Source organism: Polyodon spathula, chromosome 7 (genome assembly GCF_017654505.1).
Source record: "Polyodon spathula isolate WHYD16114869_AA chromosome 7, ASM1765450v1, whole genome shotgun sequence".
NCBI classification, from domain to species: Eukaryota; Metazoa; Chordata; class Actinopteri; order Acipenseriformes; family Polyodontidae; genus Polyodon; species Polyodon spathula.
In genome coordinates, this window is record NC_054540.1 from 418715 (window position 1) to 434214 (window position 15500).

The 15500-nt window shown below is 49.8% G+C and overlaps 1 protein-coding gene across 1 annotated transcript in view; it reads right to left on the reverse strand.

Annotated features, from left to right (window-relative positions):
• The window catches only part of rint1 (RAD50 interactor 1), a 41499-nt gene extending 29176 nt beyond the window's left edge, over positions 1 to 12323 (reverse strand). The window contains 1 exon segment of the mRNA XM_041254045.1: positions 12055 to 12323. Coding sequence (XP_041109979.1) covers positions 12055 to 12279 — 225 coding nt within the window. The 5' untranslated portion in view covers positions 12280 to 12323.
• Between the last annotated feature and the right edge of the window lie 3177 nt (positions 12324 to 15500).

Here is a 15500-nt window from a genome sequence, read left to right on the forward strand (position 1 = left end):
TCCTACTAACGCCTGGAACGAGTGACACTGCAGCTAATCACACTCCTACTAACACCTGGAACGAGCGACACTGCAGCTAATCACACTCCTACTAACACCTGGAACGAGCGACACTGCAGCTAATCACACTCCTACTAACACCTGGAACGAGCGACACTGCAGCACCGCAGCTAATCACACTCCTACTAACACCTGGAACGAGCGACACTGCAGCACTGCAGCTAATCACACTCCTACTAACACCTGGAACGAGCGACACTGCAGCTAATCACACTCCTACTAACACCTGGAACGAGCGACACTGCAGCACCGCAGCTAATCACACTCCTACTAACACCTGGAACGAGCGACACTGCAGCACCGCAGCTAATCACACTCCTACTAACACCTGGAACGAGCGACACTGCAGCTAATCACACTCCTACTAACACCTGGAACGAGCGACACTGCAGCTAATCACACTCCTACTAACACCTGGAACGAGCGACACTGCAGCACTGCAGCTAATCACACTCCTACTAACACCTGGAACGAGTGACACTGCAGCTAATCACACTCCTACTAACACCTGGAACGAGCGACACTGCAGCTAATCACACTCCTACTAACACCTGGAACGAGCGACTGCAGCACCGCAGCTAATCACACTCCTACTAACACCTGGAACGAGCGACACTGCAGCTAATCACACTCCTACTAACACCTGGAACGAGCGACACTGCAGCTAATCACACTCCTACTAACACCTGGAACGAGCGACACTGCAGCTAATCACACTCCTACTAACACCTGGAACGAGCGACTGCAGCACTGCAGCTAATCACACTCCTACTAACACCTGGAACGAGCGACACTGCAGCTAATCACACTCCTACTAACACCTGGAACGAGCGACACTGGGGGGGGGCAGCACTGCAGCTAATCACACTCCTACTAACACCTGGAACGAGCGACACTGCAGCACCGCAGCTAATCACACTCCTACTAACACCTGGAACGAGCGACACTGACACTGCAGCTAATCACACTCCTACTAACACCTGGAACGAGCGACCGCAGCTAATCACACTCCTACTAACACCTGGAACGAGCGACACTGCAGCTAATCACACTCCTACTAACACCTGGAACGAGCGACACTGCAGCACTGCAGCTAATCACACTCCTACTAACACCTGGAACGAGCGACACTGCAGCTAATCACACTCCTACTAACACCTGGAACGAGCGACACCGCAGCACCGCAGCTAATCACACTCTTACTAACACCTGGAACGAGTGACACTGCAGCTAATCACACTCTTACTAACACCTGGAACGAGCACACTGCAGCTAATCACACTCCTACTAACACCTGGAACGAGCGACACTGCTGCAGCTAATCACACTCCTACTAACACCTGGAACGAGCGACACTGCAGCACCGCAGCTAATCACACTCCTACTAACACCTGGAACGAGCGACACTGCAGCACCGCAGCTAATCACACTCCTACTAACACCTGGAACGAGTGACACTGCAGCTAATCACACTCCTACTAACACCTGGAACGAGCGACACTGCAGCTAATCACACTCCTACTAACACCTGGAACGAGCGACACTGCAGCACCGCAGCTAATCACACTCCTACTAACACCTGGAACGAGCGACACTGCAGCACCGCAGCTAATCACACTCCTACTAACACCTGGAACGAGCGACACTGCAGCACCGCAGCTAATCACACTCCTACTAACACCTGGAACGAGCGACACTGCAGCACCGCAGCTAATCACACTCCTACTAACACCTGGAACGAGCGACACTGCAGCTAATCACACTCCTACTAACACCTGGAACGAGCGACACTGCAGCACCGCAGCTAATCACACTCCTACTAACACCTGGAACGAGCGACACTGCAGCTAATCACACTCCTACTAACACCTGGAACGAGACACACGAGCACTGCAGCTAATCACACTCCTACTAACACCTGGAACGAGCGACACTGCAGCTAATCACACTCCTACTAACACCTGGAACGAGCGACACTGCAGCACCGCAGCTAATCACACTCCTACTAACACCTGGAACGACGACACTGCAGACACTGCAGCTAATCACACTCCTACTAACACCTGGAACGAGCGACACTGCAGCTAATCACACTCCTACTAACACCTGGAACGAGCGACACTGCAGCTAATCACACTCCTACTAACACCTGGAACGAGCGACACTGCAGCACCGCAGCTAATCACACTCCTACTAACACCTGGAACGAGCGACACTGCAGCACCGCAGCTAATCACACTCCTACTAACACCTGGAACGAGCGACACTGCAGCTAATCACACTCCTACTAACACCTGGAACGAGCGACACTGCAGCACCGCAGCTAATCACACTCCTACTAACACCTGGAACGAGCGACACTGCAGCTAATCACACTCCTACTAACACCTGGAACGAGCGACACTGCAGCACCGCAGCTAATCACACTCCTACTAACACCTGGAACGAGCGACACTGCAGCTAATCACACTCCTACTAACACCTGGAACGAGCGACACTGCAGCTAATCACACTCCTACTAACACCTGGAACGAGCGACACTGCAGCTAATCACACTCCTACTAACACCTGGAACGAGCGACACTGCAGCACCGCAGCTAATCACACTCCTACTAACACCTAACAACTGGAACGAGCGACACTGCAGCTAATCACACTCCTACTAACACCTGGAACGAGCGACACTGCAGCACCGCAGCTAATCACACTCCTACTAACACCTGGAACGAGCGACACTGCAGCACTGCAGCTAATCACACTCCTACTAACACCTGGAACGAGCGACACTGCAGCACCGCAGCTAATCACACTCCTACTAACACCTGGAACGAGCGACACTGCAGCACCGCAGCTAATCACACTCCTACTAACACCTGGAACGAGCGACACTGCAGCTAATCACACTCCTACTAACACCTGGAACGAGCGACACTGCAGCACCGCAGCTAATCACACTCCTACTAACACCTGGAATGAGCGACACTGCAGCTAATCACACTCCTACTAACACCTGGAACGAGTGACACTGCAGCTAATCACACTCCTACTAACACCTGGAACGAGAGCTGCAGCACTGCAGCTAATCACACTCCTACTAACACCTGGAACGAGCGACTGCAGCACTGCAGCTAATCACACTCCTACTAACACCTGGAACGAGCGACACTGCAGCACTGCAGCTAATCACACTCCTACTAACACCTGGAACGAGTGACACTGCAGCTAATCACACTCCTACTAACACCTGGAACGATCGACACTGCAGCACCGCAGCTAATCACACTCCTACTAACACCTGGAACGAGCGACACTGCAGCACCGCAGCTAATCACACTCCTACTAACACCTGGAACGAGCGACACTGCAGCTAATCACACTCCTACTAACACCTGGAACGAGCGACACTGCAGCTAATCACACTCCTACTAACACCTGGAACGAGCGACACTGCAGCTAATCACACTCCTACTAACACCTGGAACGAGCGACACTGCAGCTAATCACACTCCTACTAACACCTGGAACGAGCGACACTGCAGCTAATCACACTCCTACTAACACCTGGAACGAGCGACACTGCAGCACTGCAGCTAATCACACTCCTACTAACACCTGGAACGAGCGCAGCACTGCAGCTAATCACACTCCTACTAACACCTGGAACGAGCGACACTGCAGCACCGCAGCTAATCACACTCCTACTAACACCTGGAACGAGCGACACTGCAGCACCGCAGCTAATCACACTCCTACTAACACCTGGAACGAGCGACACTGCAGCTAATCACACTCCTACTAACACCTGGAACGAGCGACACTGCAGCACCGCAGCTAATCACACTCCTACTAACACCTGGAACGAGCGACACTGCAGCTAATCACACTCCTACTAACACCTGGAACGAGCGACACTGCAGCACCGCAGCTAATCACACTCCTACTAACACCTGGAACGAGCGACACTGCAGCACCGCAGCTAATCACACTCCTACTAACACCTGGAACGAGCGACACTGCAGCACCGCAGCTAATCACACTCCTACTAACACCTGGAACGAGTGACACTGCAGCTAATCACACTCCTACTAACACCTGGAACGAGCGACACTGCAGCACCGCAGCTAATCACACTCCTACTAACACCTGGAACGAGCGACACTGCAGCACTGCAGCTAATCACACTCCTACTAACACCTGGAACGAGCGACACTGCAGCTAATCACACTCCTACTAACACCTGGAACGAGCGACACTGCAGCTAATCACACTCCTACTAACACCTGGAACGACGACACTGCAGCTAATCACACTCCTACTAACACCTGGCGACAGCAGCACTGCAGCTAATCACACTCCTACTAACACCTGGAACGAGCGACACTGCAGCTAATCACACTCCTACTAACACCTGGAACGAGCGACACTGCAGCACCGCAGCTAATCACACTCCTACTAACACCTGGAACGAGCGACACTGCAGCTAATCACACTCCTACTAACACCTGGAACGAGCGACACTGCAGCTAATCACACTCCTACTAACACCTGGAACGAGACACGACACTGCAGCTAATCACACTCCTACTAACACCTGGAACGAGCGACACTGCAGCTAATCACACTCCTACTAACACCTGGAATGAGCGACACTGCAGCTAATCACACTCCTACTAACACCTGGAACGAGCGACACTGCAGCACCGCAGCTAATCACACTCCTACTAACACCTGGAACGAGCGACACTGCAGCTAATCACACTCCTACTAACACCTGGAACGAGCGACACTGCAGCACCGCAGCTAATCACACTCCTACTAACACCTGGAACGAGCGACACTGCAGCACTGCAGCTAATCACACTCCTACTAACACCTGGAACGAGCGACACTGCAGCTAATCACACTCCTACTAACACCTGGAACGAGCGACACTGCAGCTAATCACACTCCTACTAACACCTGGAACGAGCGACACTGCAGCACCGCAGCTAATCACACTCCTACTAACACCTGGAACGAGCGACACTGCAGCTAATCACACTCCTACTAACACCTGGAACGAGCGACACCGCAGCACCGCAGCTAATCACACTCCTACTAACACCTGGAACGAGCGACACTGCAGCACTGCAGCTAATCACACTCCTACTAACACCTGGAACGAGCGACACTGCAGCACTGCAGCTAATCACACTCCTACTAACACCTGGAACGAGCGACACTGCAGCTAATCACACTCCTACTAACACCTGGAACGAGCGACACTGCAGCTAATCACACTCCTACTAACACCTGGAACGAGCGACACTGCAGCACCGCAGCTAATCACACTCCTACTAACACCTGGAACGAGCGACACTGCAGCACTGCAGCTAATCACACTCCTACTAACACCTGGAACGAGACACTGACACTGCAGCTAATCACACTCCTACTAACACCTGGAACGAGCGACACTGCAGCTAATCACACTCCTACTAACACCTGGAACGAGCGACACTGCAGCACCGCAGCTAATCACACTCCTACTAACACCTGGAACGAGCGACACTGCAGCTAATCACACTCCTACTAACACCTGGAACGAGACACTGCAGCACTGCAGCTAATCACACTCCTACTAACACCTGGAACGAGCGACACTGCAGCTAATCACACTCCTACTAACACCTGGAACGAGACACTGCAGCACTGCAGCTAATCACACTCCTACTAACACCTGGAATGAGCGACACTGCAGCTAATCACACTCCTACTAACACCTGGAACGAGCGACACTGCAGCACCGCAGCTAATCACACTCCTACTAACACCTGGAACGAGCGACACTGCAGCACCGCAGCTAATCACACTCCTACTAACACCTGGAACGAGCGACACTGCAGCACTGCAGCTAATCACACTCCTACTAACACCTGGAACGAGCGACACTGCAGCTAATCACACTCCTACTAACACCTGGAACGAGTGACACTGCAGCTAATCACACTCCTACTAACACCTGGAACGAGACACTGCAGCACTGCAGCTAATCACACTCCTACTAACACCTGGAACGAGCGAGCACTGCAGCTAATCACACTCCTACTAACACCTGGAACGAGCGACACTGCAGCACCGCAGCTAATCACACTCCTACTAACACCTGGAACGAGCGACACTGCAGCACCGCAGCTAATCACACTCCTACTAACACCTGGAACGAGCGACACTGCAGCTAATCACACTCCTACTAACACCTGGAACGAGCGACACTGCAGCACCTGCAGCTAATCACACTCCTACTAACACCTGGAACGAGCGACACTGCAGCACCGCAGCTAATCACACTCCTACTAACACCTGGAACGAGCGACACTGCAGCTAATCACACTCCTACTAACACCTGGAACGAGCGACACTGCAGCTAATCACACTCCTACTAACACCTGGAACGAGCTGACACTGCAGCTAATCACACTCCTACTAACACCTGGAACGAGCTGACACTGCAGCTAATCACACTCCTACTAACACCTGGAACGAGCACACTGCAGCTAATCACACTCCTACTAACACCTGGAACGAGCGACAGCAGCTAATCACACTCCTACTAACACCTGGCGAGTGACACTGCAGCTAATCACACTCCTACTAACACCTGGAACGAGCGACACTGCAGCACCGCAGCTAATCACACTCCTACTAACACCTGGAACGAGCGACACTGCAGCACTGCAGCTAATCACACTCCTACTAACACCTGGAACGAGCGACACTGCAGCACTGCAGCTAATCACACTCCTACTAACACCTGGAACGAGCGACACTGCAGCTAATCACACTCCTACTAACACCTGGAACGAGCGACACGCAGCACTGCAGCTAATCACACTCCTACTAACACCTGGAACGAGCGACACTGCAGCACTGCAGCTAATCACACTCCTACTAACACCTGGAACGAGCGACACTGCAGCTAATCACACTCCTACTAACACCTGGAACGAGCGACACTGCAGCTAATCACACTCCTACTAACACCTGGAACGAGTGACACTGCAGCTAATCACACTCCTACTAACACCTGGAACGAGCGACACTGCAGCACTGCAGCTAATCACACTCCTACTAACACCTGGAACGAGCGACACTGCAGCTAATCACACTCCTACTAACACCTGGAACGAGCGACACTGCAGCTAATCACACTCCTACTAACACCTGGAACGAGCGACACTGCAGCACCGCAGCTAATCACACTCCTACTAACACCTGGAACGAGCGACACTGCAGCACTGCAGCTAATCACACTCCTACTAACACCTGGAACGAGCGACACTGCAGCACTGCAGCTAATCACACTCCTACTAACACCTGGAACGAGACACTGCAGCACTGCAGCTAATCACACTCCTACTAACACCTGGAACGAGCGACACTGCAGCTAATCACACTCCTACTAACACCTGGAACGAGCGACACTGCAACACTGCAGCTAATCACACTCCTACTAACACCTGGAACGAGCGACACTGCAGCACCGCAGCTAATCACACTCCTACTAACACCTGGAACGAGCGACACTGCAGCTAATCACACTCCTACTAACACCTGGAACGAGCGACACTGCAGCTAATCACACTCCTACTAACACCTGGAACGAGCGACACTGCAACACCGCAGCTAATCACACTCCTACTAACACCTGGAACGAGCGACACTGCAGCTAATCACACTCCTACTAACACCTGGAACGAGCGACACTGCAGCTAATCACACTCCTACTAACACCTGGAACGAGCGACACTGCAGCACCGTAGCTCATGAAGTTTTAACAGGTCATTTTAAGAAGCACAAAGTGAGAAAAAACCTGCAATTATTAATTGAGGAAAACTCAATACGTGTCTAACTTCAGCTGGGTCTATAACCTGGAATGTCATTGAAGTAACTTAAAAAAACAATGGTGAGTAAGTAGATTCAAGAAAATGCACAGAGTCCTTTTCTTCAATCAGTTGCCAGGTTTATTGAAATATGCAGGGAGTCTGGTCCCAGGTACAGGACAAACACAATACTCAACATTACAATGTTTGCGAGACATTAAATACCCTTCTGTATAGATGGTCCACCTCCCCTTTCTCTGACACTTAACCAATGGTCAAGGTACAACACATTATTCTGTTCATTTAGTGTGTGTGTGTCTGTATGTGTGTATGTGTGTGTGTGTGTGTGTGTGTCTGTGTGTGTGTGTGTGTGTGTGCAGTCTTGTGTGACAACCTCTGAACTCAGTGCATCCTTCACACTCCTGGAGAAAAAAGGTCCATAAATCTGCTCCTTTGATCCCAGTGGCATTATCTCTTTCGATCTCTCTGAGAACCTCTGGGTCCAATGCCAGTCCCTGGGAGCCTTTTAGCCCCTTTATGCTTTCCAAAGTCTTACAGCCTGGCCCCTTCTGGTCCACAGCATTGTTATCTCGTTAGCTTTCAGTCAATGCTGGGCAAGAAGCTTGTAGACCAATGGTTAGCAGTACATGCAATTTGAACCAAACAGTCTGCTATCTGCAATATTAGTCTCTTTTCAGAAAAGAACACCAGTATAGCTCTGCCAGTCCACATGCGTAGCAAACTGCTAATCAATTCTCGATCCACGTTTTCCAACAGACATTCAGTAAATCTAATAACAGAGGGAATGTACAATAACAACAACATGCAATATATTCAGACATTAACATGCACACGCACACACGAGCATACACACACGCACACGGGCTAAACCAGTGACAATGCCATCTGTTCATTGGTCATTGATTTACACAAAAGTGACATTTTTGGTTTTAAATATAAAATAAATCTAGAGCAAAACCCAGTTTAAAACTACTGGAGCCAAAATATAATAAACAGGAAATATAACATTTCTATCTCTGCAATAGACAACAGCCAACGAAACCACAAGTTATTAAGCTTGCAAATAATAATAATAATAATAATAATAATAATAATAATAATAATAATAATAATAATAATATCCCGGTTTAGCAGACACCCTTTTGAACCTGCTGTATTACTTTGCTGTGCTTTGACAATGGAAAACTATATAGGTTAGTTTACCATGGTTTGTTTTTATTATGCTTTACAATGCTTCACTATGCTTTACCAGACCTCTCTGTGCTTTACAATGCTTCCCTGTGCTTTACCAGACCTCTCTGTGCTTTACAATGCTTCACTATGCTTTACCAGACCTCTCTGTGCTTTACAGTGCTTCCCTGTGCTTCCCCACACCTCTCTGTGCTTTACAATGCTTCACTATGCTTTACCAGACCTCTCTGTGCTTTACAATGCTTCACTATGCTTTACCAGACCTCTCTGTGCTTTACAATGCTTCCCTGTGCTTTACCAGACCTCTCTGTGCTTTACAATGCTTCACTATGCTTTACCAGACCTCTCTGTGCTTTACAGTGCTTCCCTGTGCTTCCCCACACCTCTCTGTGCTTTACAATGCTTCACTATGCTTTACCAGACCTCTCTGTGCTTTACAATGCTTCCAACTATGCTTTACCAGACCTCTCTGTGCTTTACAATGCTTCCCTGTGCTTTACCAGACCTCTCTGTGCTTTACAATGCTTCCCTATGCTTTACCAGACCTCTCTGTGCTTTACAATGCTTCCCTGTGCTTTACCACACCTCTCTGTGCTTTACAATGCTTCCCTATGCTTTACCAGACCTCTCTGTGCTTTACAATGCTTCCCTGTGCTTTACCACACCTCTCTGTGCTTTACAATGCTTCCCTATGCTTTACCAGACCTCTCTGTGCTTTACAATGCTTCCCTATGCTTTACCAGACCTCTCTGTGCTTTACAATGCTTCCCTATGCTTTACCAGACCTCTCTGTGCTTTACAATGCTTCCCTGTGCTTTACCAGACCTCTCTGTGCTTTACAATGCTTCCCTATGCTTTACCAGACCTCTCTGTGCTTTACAATGCTTCCCTATGCTTTACCAGACCTCCCTATGCTTTACAATGCTTCCCTATGCTTTACCAGACCTCTCTATGCTTTACAATGCTTCTCTGTGCTTCCCCACACCTCTCTGTGCTTTACAATGCTTCCCTATGCTTCCCCACACCTCTCTGTGCTTTACAATGCTTCCCTATGCTTTACCAGACCTCTCTGTGCTTTACAGTGCTTGCCTGTGCTTCCCCACACCTCTCTGTGCTTTACAATGCTTCCCTCTGCTTCCCCACACCTCTCTGTGCTTTACAATGCTTCCCTGTGCTTTACCAGACCTCTCTGTGCTTTACAATGCTTCCCTATGCTTTACCAGACCTCTCTGTGCTTTACAATGCTTCCCTATGCTTTACCAGACCTCTCTGTGCTTTACAATGCTTCCCTATGCTTTACCAGACCTCTCTGTGCTTTACAATGCTTCCCTATGCTTTACCAGACCTCTCTGTGCTTTACAATGCTTCACTATGCTTTACCAGACCTCTCTGTGCTTTACAATGCTTCCCTGTGCTTTACCAGACCTCTCTGTGCTTTACAATGCTTCCCTATGCTTTACCAGACCTCTCTGTGCTTTACAATGCTTCCCTATGCTTTACCAGACCTCTCTGTGCTTTACAATGCTTCCCTATGCTTTACCAGACCTCTCTGTGCTTTACAATGCTTCCCTGTGCTTTACCACACCTCTCTGTGCTTTACAATGCTTCCCTATGCTTTACCAGACCTCTCTGTGCTTTACAATGCTTCCCTATGCTTTACCAGACCTCTCTGTGCTTTACAATGCTTCCCTATGCTTTACCAGACCTCTCTGTGCTTTAAAATGCTTCCCTATGCTTTACCAGACCTCTCTGTGCTTTACAATGCTTCCCTATGCTTTACCAGACCTCTCTGTGCTTTACAATGCTTCCCTATGCTTTACCAGACCTCTCTGTGCTTTACAATGCTTCCCTATGCTTTACCAGACCTCTCTGTGCTTTACAATGCTTCTCTGTGCTTTACCAGACCTCTCTGTGCTTTACAATGCTTCCCTATGCTTTACCAGACCTCTCTGTGCTTTACAATGCTTCCCTATGCTTTACCAGACCTCTCTGTGCTTTACAATGCTTGCCTGTGCTTTACCAGACCTCTCTGTGCTTTACAATGCTTCCCTGTGCTTTACCAGACCTCTCTGTGCTTTACAATGCTTCCCTGTGCTTTACCAGACCTCTCTGTGCTTTACAATGCTTCCCTATGCTTTACCAGACCTCTCTGTGCTTTACAATGCTTCCCTATGCTTTACCAGACCTCTCTGTGCTTTACAATGCTTCCCTGTGCTTTACCAGACCTCTCTGTGCTTTACAATGCTTCCCTGTGCTTTACCAGACCTCTCTGTGCTTTACAATGCTTCCCTATGCTTTACCAGACCTCTCTGTGCTTTACAATGCTTCCCTATGCTTTACCAGACCTCTCTGTGCTTTACAATGCTTCCCTGTGCTTTACCAGACCTCTCTGTGCTTTACAATGCTTCCCTATGCTTTACCAGACCTCTCTGTGCTTTACAATGCTTCCCTATGCTTTACCACACCTCTCTGTGCTTTACAATGCTTCCCTATGCTTTACCAGACCTCTCTGTGCTTTACAATGCTTCCCTATGCTTTACCAGACCTCTCTGTGCTTTACAATGCTTCCCTATGCTTTACCACACCTCTCTGTGCTTTACAATGCTTCCCTATGCTTTACCAGACCTCTCTGTGCTTTACAATGCTTCCCTATGCTTTACCAGACCTCTCTGTGCTTTACAATGCTTCCCTATGCTTTACCAGACCTCTCTGTGCTTTACAATGCTTCCCTATGCTTTACCAGACCTCTCTGTGCTTTACAATGCTTCACTATGCTTTACCAGACCTCTCTGTGCTTTATAATGCTTCCCTATGCTTTACCAGACCTCTCTGTGCTTTACAGTGCTTGCCCGTGCTTTACATACCCATTGCCTATCTCTGTAATGCTTGCTGCTCTTTTTTCTGTCTCTTAATGGTCTACCTGCTCCTCCAGCTGTTTCTTTTCTTTGCTCATCCGCTCCAGCAGCCCGCTCACTTTCTTCAGCGCTTTCAGATCGCACCCTATCTCTGCCTCTATCAGCTCGGCCACATACTGCGGGATTTCGCTGTCCTCTTCCCCGGTATCTGTGCCATTGTGCCGGAGGCTGAAGCCGCGATAATCACCATCGCTCAGGCTCTTCGTCTCCTGCACAATGGAGGCGGCCATCTTTTCTGTGGCTGACTGTGTGAGAGACGCGTCCTCTCCACGTCAGCGATCAGCGCCACACCGGCGCCCTCTGCTGGGCAAATAGCGTCATCTCCTCCTACTAAACATGAAACAGCCTCAAAGCAGCAGTCCAGCCTGTTCTTCTGCAAACTATAGGGTGGCACCAAGGTGAAATGCCTAGGCTGTAATTGCACAGCACATGACAACCTCCTCCCTCCTCAATTGAAGTGCAGAGAAGGGACTTTTCAATATTATTGTTGTACTGTTTTACTGTTATTTGTTATACATACAGGCAGGGCTTAAATCCTCATGGAATATTTCCCGGAGCCCAGCCGCCACCACCATGGTCCTAATTAAAAGAAACGCAGTCGAGACGACCTTAGTCAGTTTTTTGTTTCCTAATGAAAATAAAAATAATGACATGATAAATTAAAAATACGAGACATGTCTGATGAATGAATGATTTAGCTGCAACTGCAGTCAAGCGCCACAAGAGCGCGCCCTGGAGCCAGCCGTTACTGCATCTCCATCAAAGGGTCGTGAAGCGCCTCATGTTCTAACCTCTCCCTCCCTGTATCAGTTCTGCACTGTGCAGTGTTGATGCTGCTGTTTGGTCCCTCCTCTTCCCTGTATCAGTTCTGCACTGTGCAGTGGAGGTGCTGCTGTTTGGTCCCTCCTCCTCCCTGTATCAGTTCTGCACTGTGCAGTGGAGGTGTTGCTGTTTGGTCCCTCCTCCTCCCTGTATCAGTTCTGCACTGTGCAGTGGAGGTGCTGCTGTTTGTTTGGTCCCTCCTCCTCCCTGTATCAGTTCTGCACTGTGCAGTGGAGGTGCTGCTGTTTGTTTGGTCCCTCCTCCTCCCTGTATCAGTTCTGCACTGTGCAGTGGAGGTGTTGCTGTTTGTTTGGTCCCTCCTCCTCCCTGTATCAGTTCTGCACTGTGCAGTGGAGGTGCTGCTGTTTGTTTGGTCCCTCCTCCTCCCTGTATCAGTTCTGCACTGTGCAGTGGAGGTGCTGCTGTTTGTTTGGTCCCTCCTCCTCCCTGTATCAGTTCTGCACTGTGCAGTGGAGGTGCTGCTGTTTGTTTGGTCCCTCCTCCTCCCTGTATCAGTTCTGCACTGTGCAGTGGAGGTGCTGCTGTTTGTTTGGTCCCTCCTCCTCCCTGTATCAGTTCTGCACTGTGCAGTGGAGGTGCTGCTGTTTGTTTGGTCCCTCCTCCTCCCTGTATCAGTTCTGCACTGTGCAGTGGAGGTGCTGCTGTTTGTTTGGTCCCTCCTCCTCCCTGTATCAGTTCTGCACTGTGCAGTGGAGGTGCTGCTGTTTGTTTGGTCCCTCCTCCTCCCTGTATCAGTTCTGCACTGTGCAGTGGAGGTGCTGCTGTTTGTTTGGTCCCTCCTCCTCCCTGTATCAGTTCTGCACTGTGCAGTGGAGGTGCTGCTGTTTGTTTGGTCCCTCCTCCTCCCTGTATCAGTTCTGCACTGTGCAGTGGAGGTGCTGCTGTTTGTTTGGTCCCTCCTCCTCCCTGTATCAGTTCTGCACTGTGCAGTGGAGGTGCTGCTGTTTGTTTGGTCCCTCCTCCTCCCTGTATCAGTTCTGCACTGTGCAGTGGAGGTGCTGCTGTTTGTTTGGTCCCTCCTCCTCCCTGTATCAGTTCTGCACTGTGCAGTGGAGGTGCTGCTGTTTGTTTGGTCCCTCCTCCTCCCTGTATCAGTTCTGCACTGTGCAGTGGAGGTGCTGCTGTTTGTTTGGTCCCTCCTCCTCCCTGTATCAGTTCTGCACTGTGCAGTGGAGGTGCTGCTGTTTGTTTGGTCCCTCCTCCTCCCTGTATCAGTTCTGCACTGTGCAGTGGAGGTGCTGCTGTTTGTTTGGTCCCTCCTCCTCCCTGTATCAGTTCTGCACTGTGCAGTGGAGGTGCTGCTGTTTGTTTGGTCCCTCCTCCTCCCTGTATCAGTTCTGCACTGTGCAGTGGAGGTGCTGCTGTTTGTTTGGTCCCTCCTCCTCCCTGTATCAGTTCTGCACTGTGCAGTGGAGGTGCTGCTGTTTGTTTGGTCCCTCCTCCTCCCTGTATCAGTTCTGCACTGTGCAGTGGAGGTGCTGCTGTTTGTTTGGTCCCTCCTCCTCCCTGTATCAGTTCTGCACTGTGCAGTGGAGGTGCTGCTGTTTGTTTGGTCCCTCCTCCTCCCTGTATCAGTTCTGCACTGTGCAGTGGAGGTGCTGCTGTTTGTTTGGTCCCTCCTCCTCCCTGTATCAGTTCTGCACTGTGCAGTGGAGGTGCTGCTGTTTGTTTGGTCCCTCCTCCTCCCTGTATCAGTTCTGCACTGTGCAGTGGAGGTGCTGCTGTTTGTTTGGTCCCTCCTCCTCCCTGTATCAGTTCTGCACTGTGCAGTGGAGGTGCTGCTGTTTGTTTGGTCCCTCCTCCTCCCTGTATCAGTTCTGCACTGTGCAGTGGAGGTGCTGCTGTTTGTTTGGTCCCTCCTCCTCCCTGTATCAGTTCTGCACTGTGCAGTGGAGGTGCTGCTGTTTGTTTGGTCCCTCCTCCTCCCTGTATCAGTTCTGCACTGTGCAGTGGAGGTGCTGCTGTTTGTTTGGTCCCTCCTCCTCCCTGTATCAGTTCTGCACTGTGCAGTGGAGGTGCTGCTGTTTGTTTGGTCCCTCCTCCTCCCTGTATCAGTTCTGCACTGTGCAGTGGAGGTGCTGCTGTTTGTTTGGTCCCTCCTCCTCCCTGTATCAGTTCTGCACTGTGCAGTGGAGGGTGCTGTTTGTTTGGTCCCTCCTCCTCCCTGTTCTGCACTGTGCAGTGGAGGGTCCCTCCTCCTCCCTGTATCAGTTCTGCACTGTGCAGTGGAGGTGCTGCTGTTTGTTTGGTCCCTCCTCCTCCCTGTATCAGTTCTGCACGGTGCAGTGGAGGTGCTGCTGTTCATTTGATTTGAGTCCCATTCCCCTCTTTAGATGCACCAGTATAATTCCCACAATTACCCTGCTGTGTAGTTTAATAACTTATTTTAACAAAATTCAGTTATTTATAAATAACCTGGAAAAAATAAATAAAACCAGACCACCACTGAAGAGAAAGCAGTAACTGCTTTCAATCTAAAGTTTAATTATTGTGCCAAGATATGAGCAGTTACAACAAATCAGACTGAAATGAAACTATAGTAGTTAAAAAAAAAACTAAAAAAAAACTAGGAAAAGAGCGTATTTACTTTGTGCTGGTGTTTCTGTAT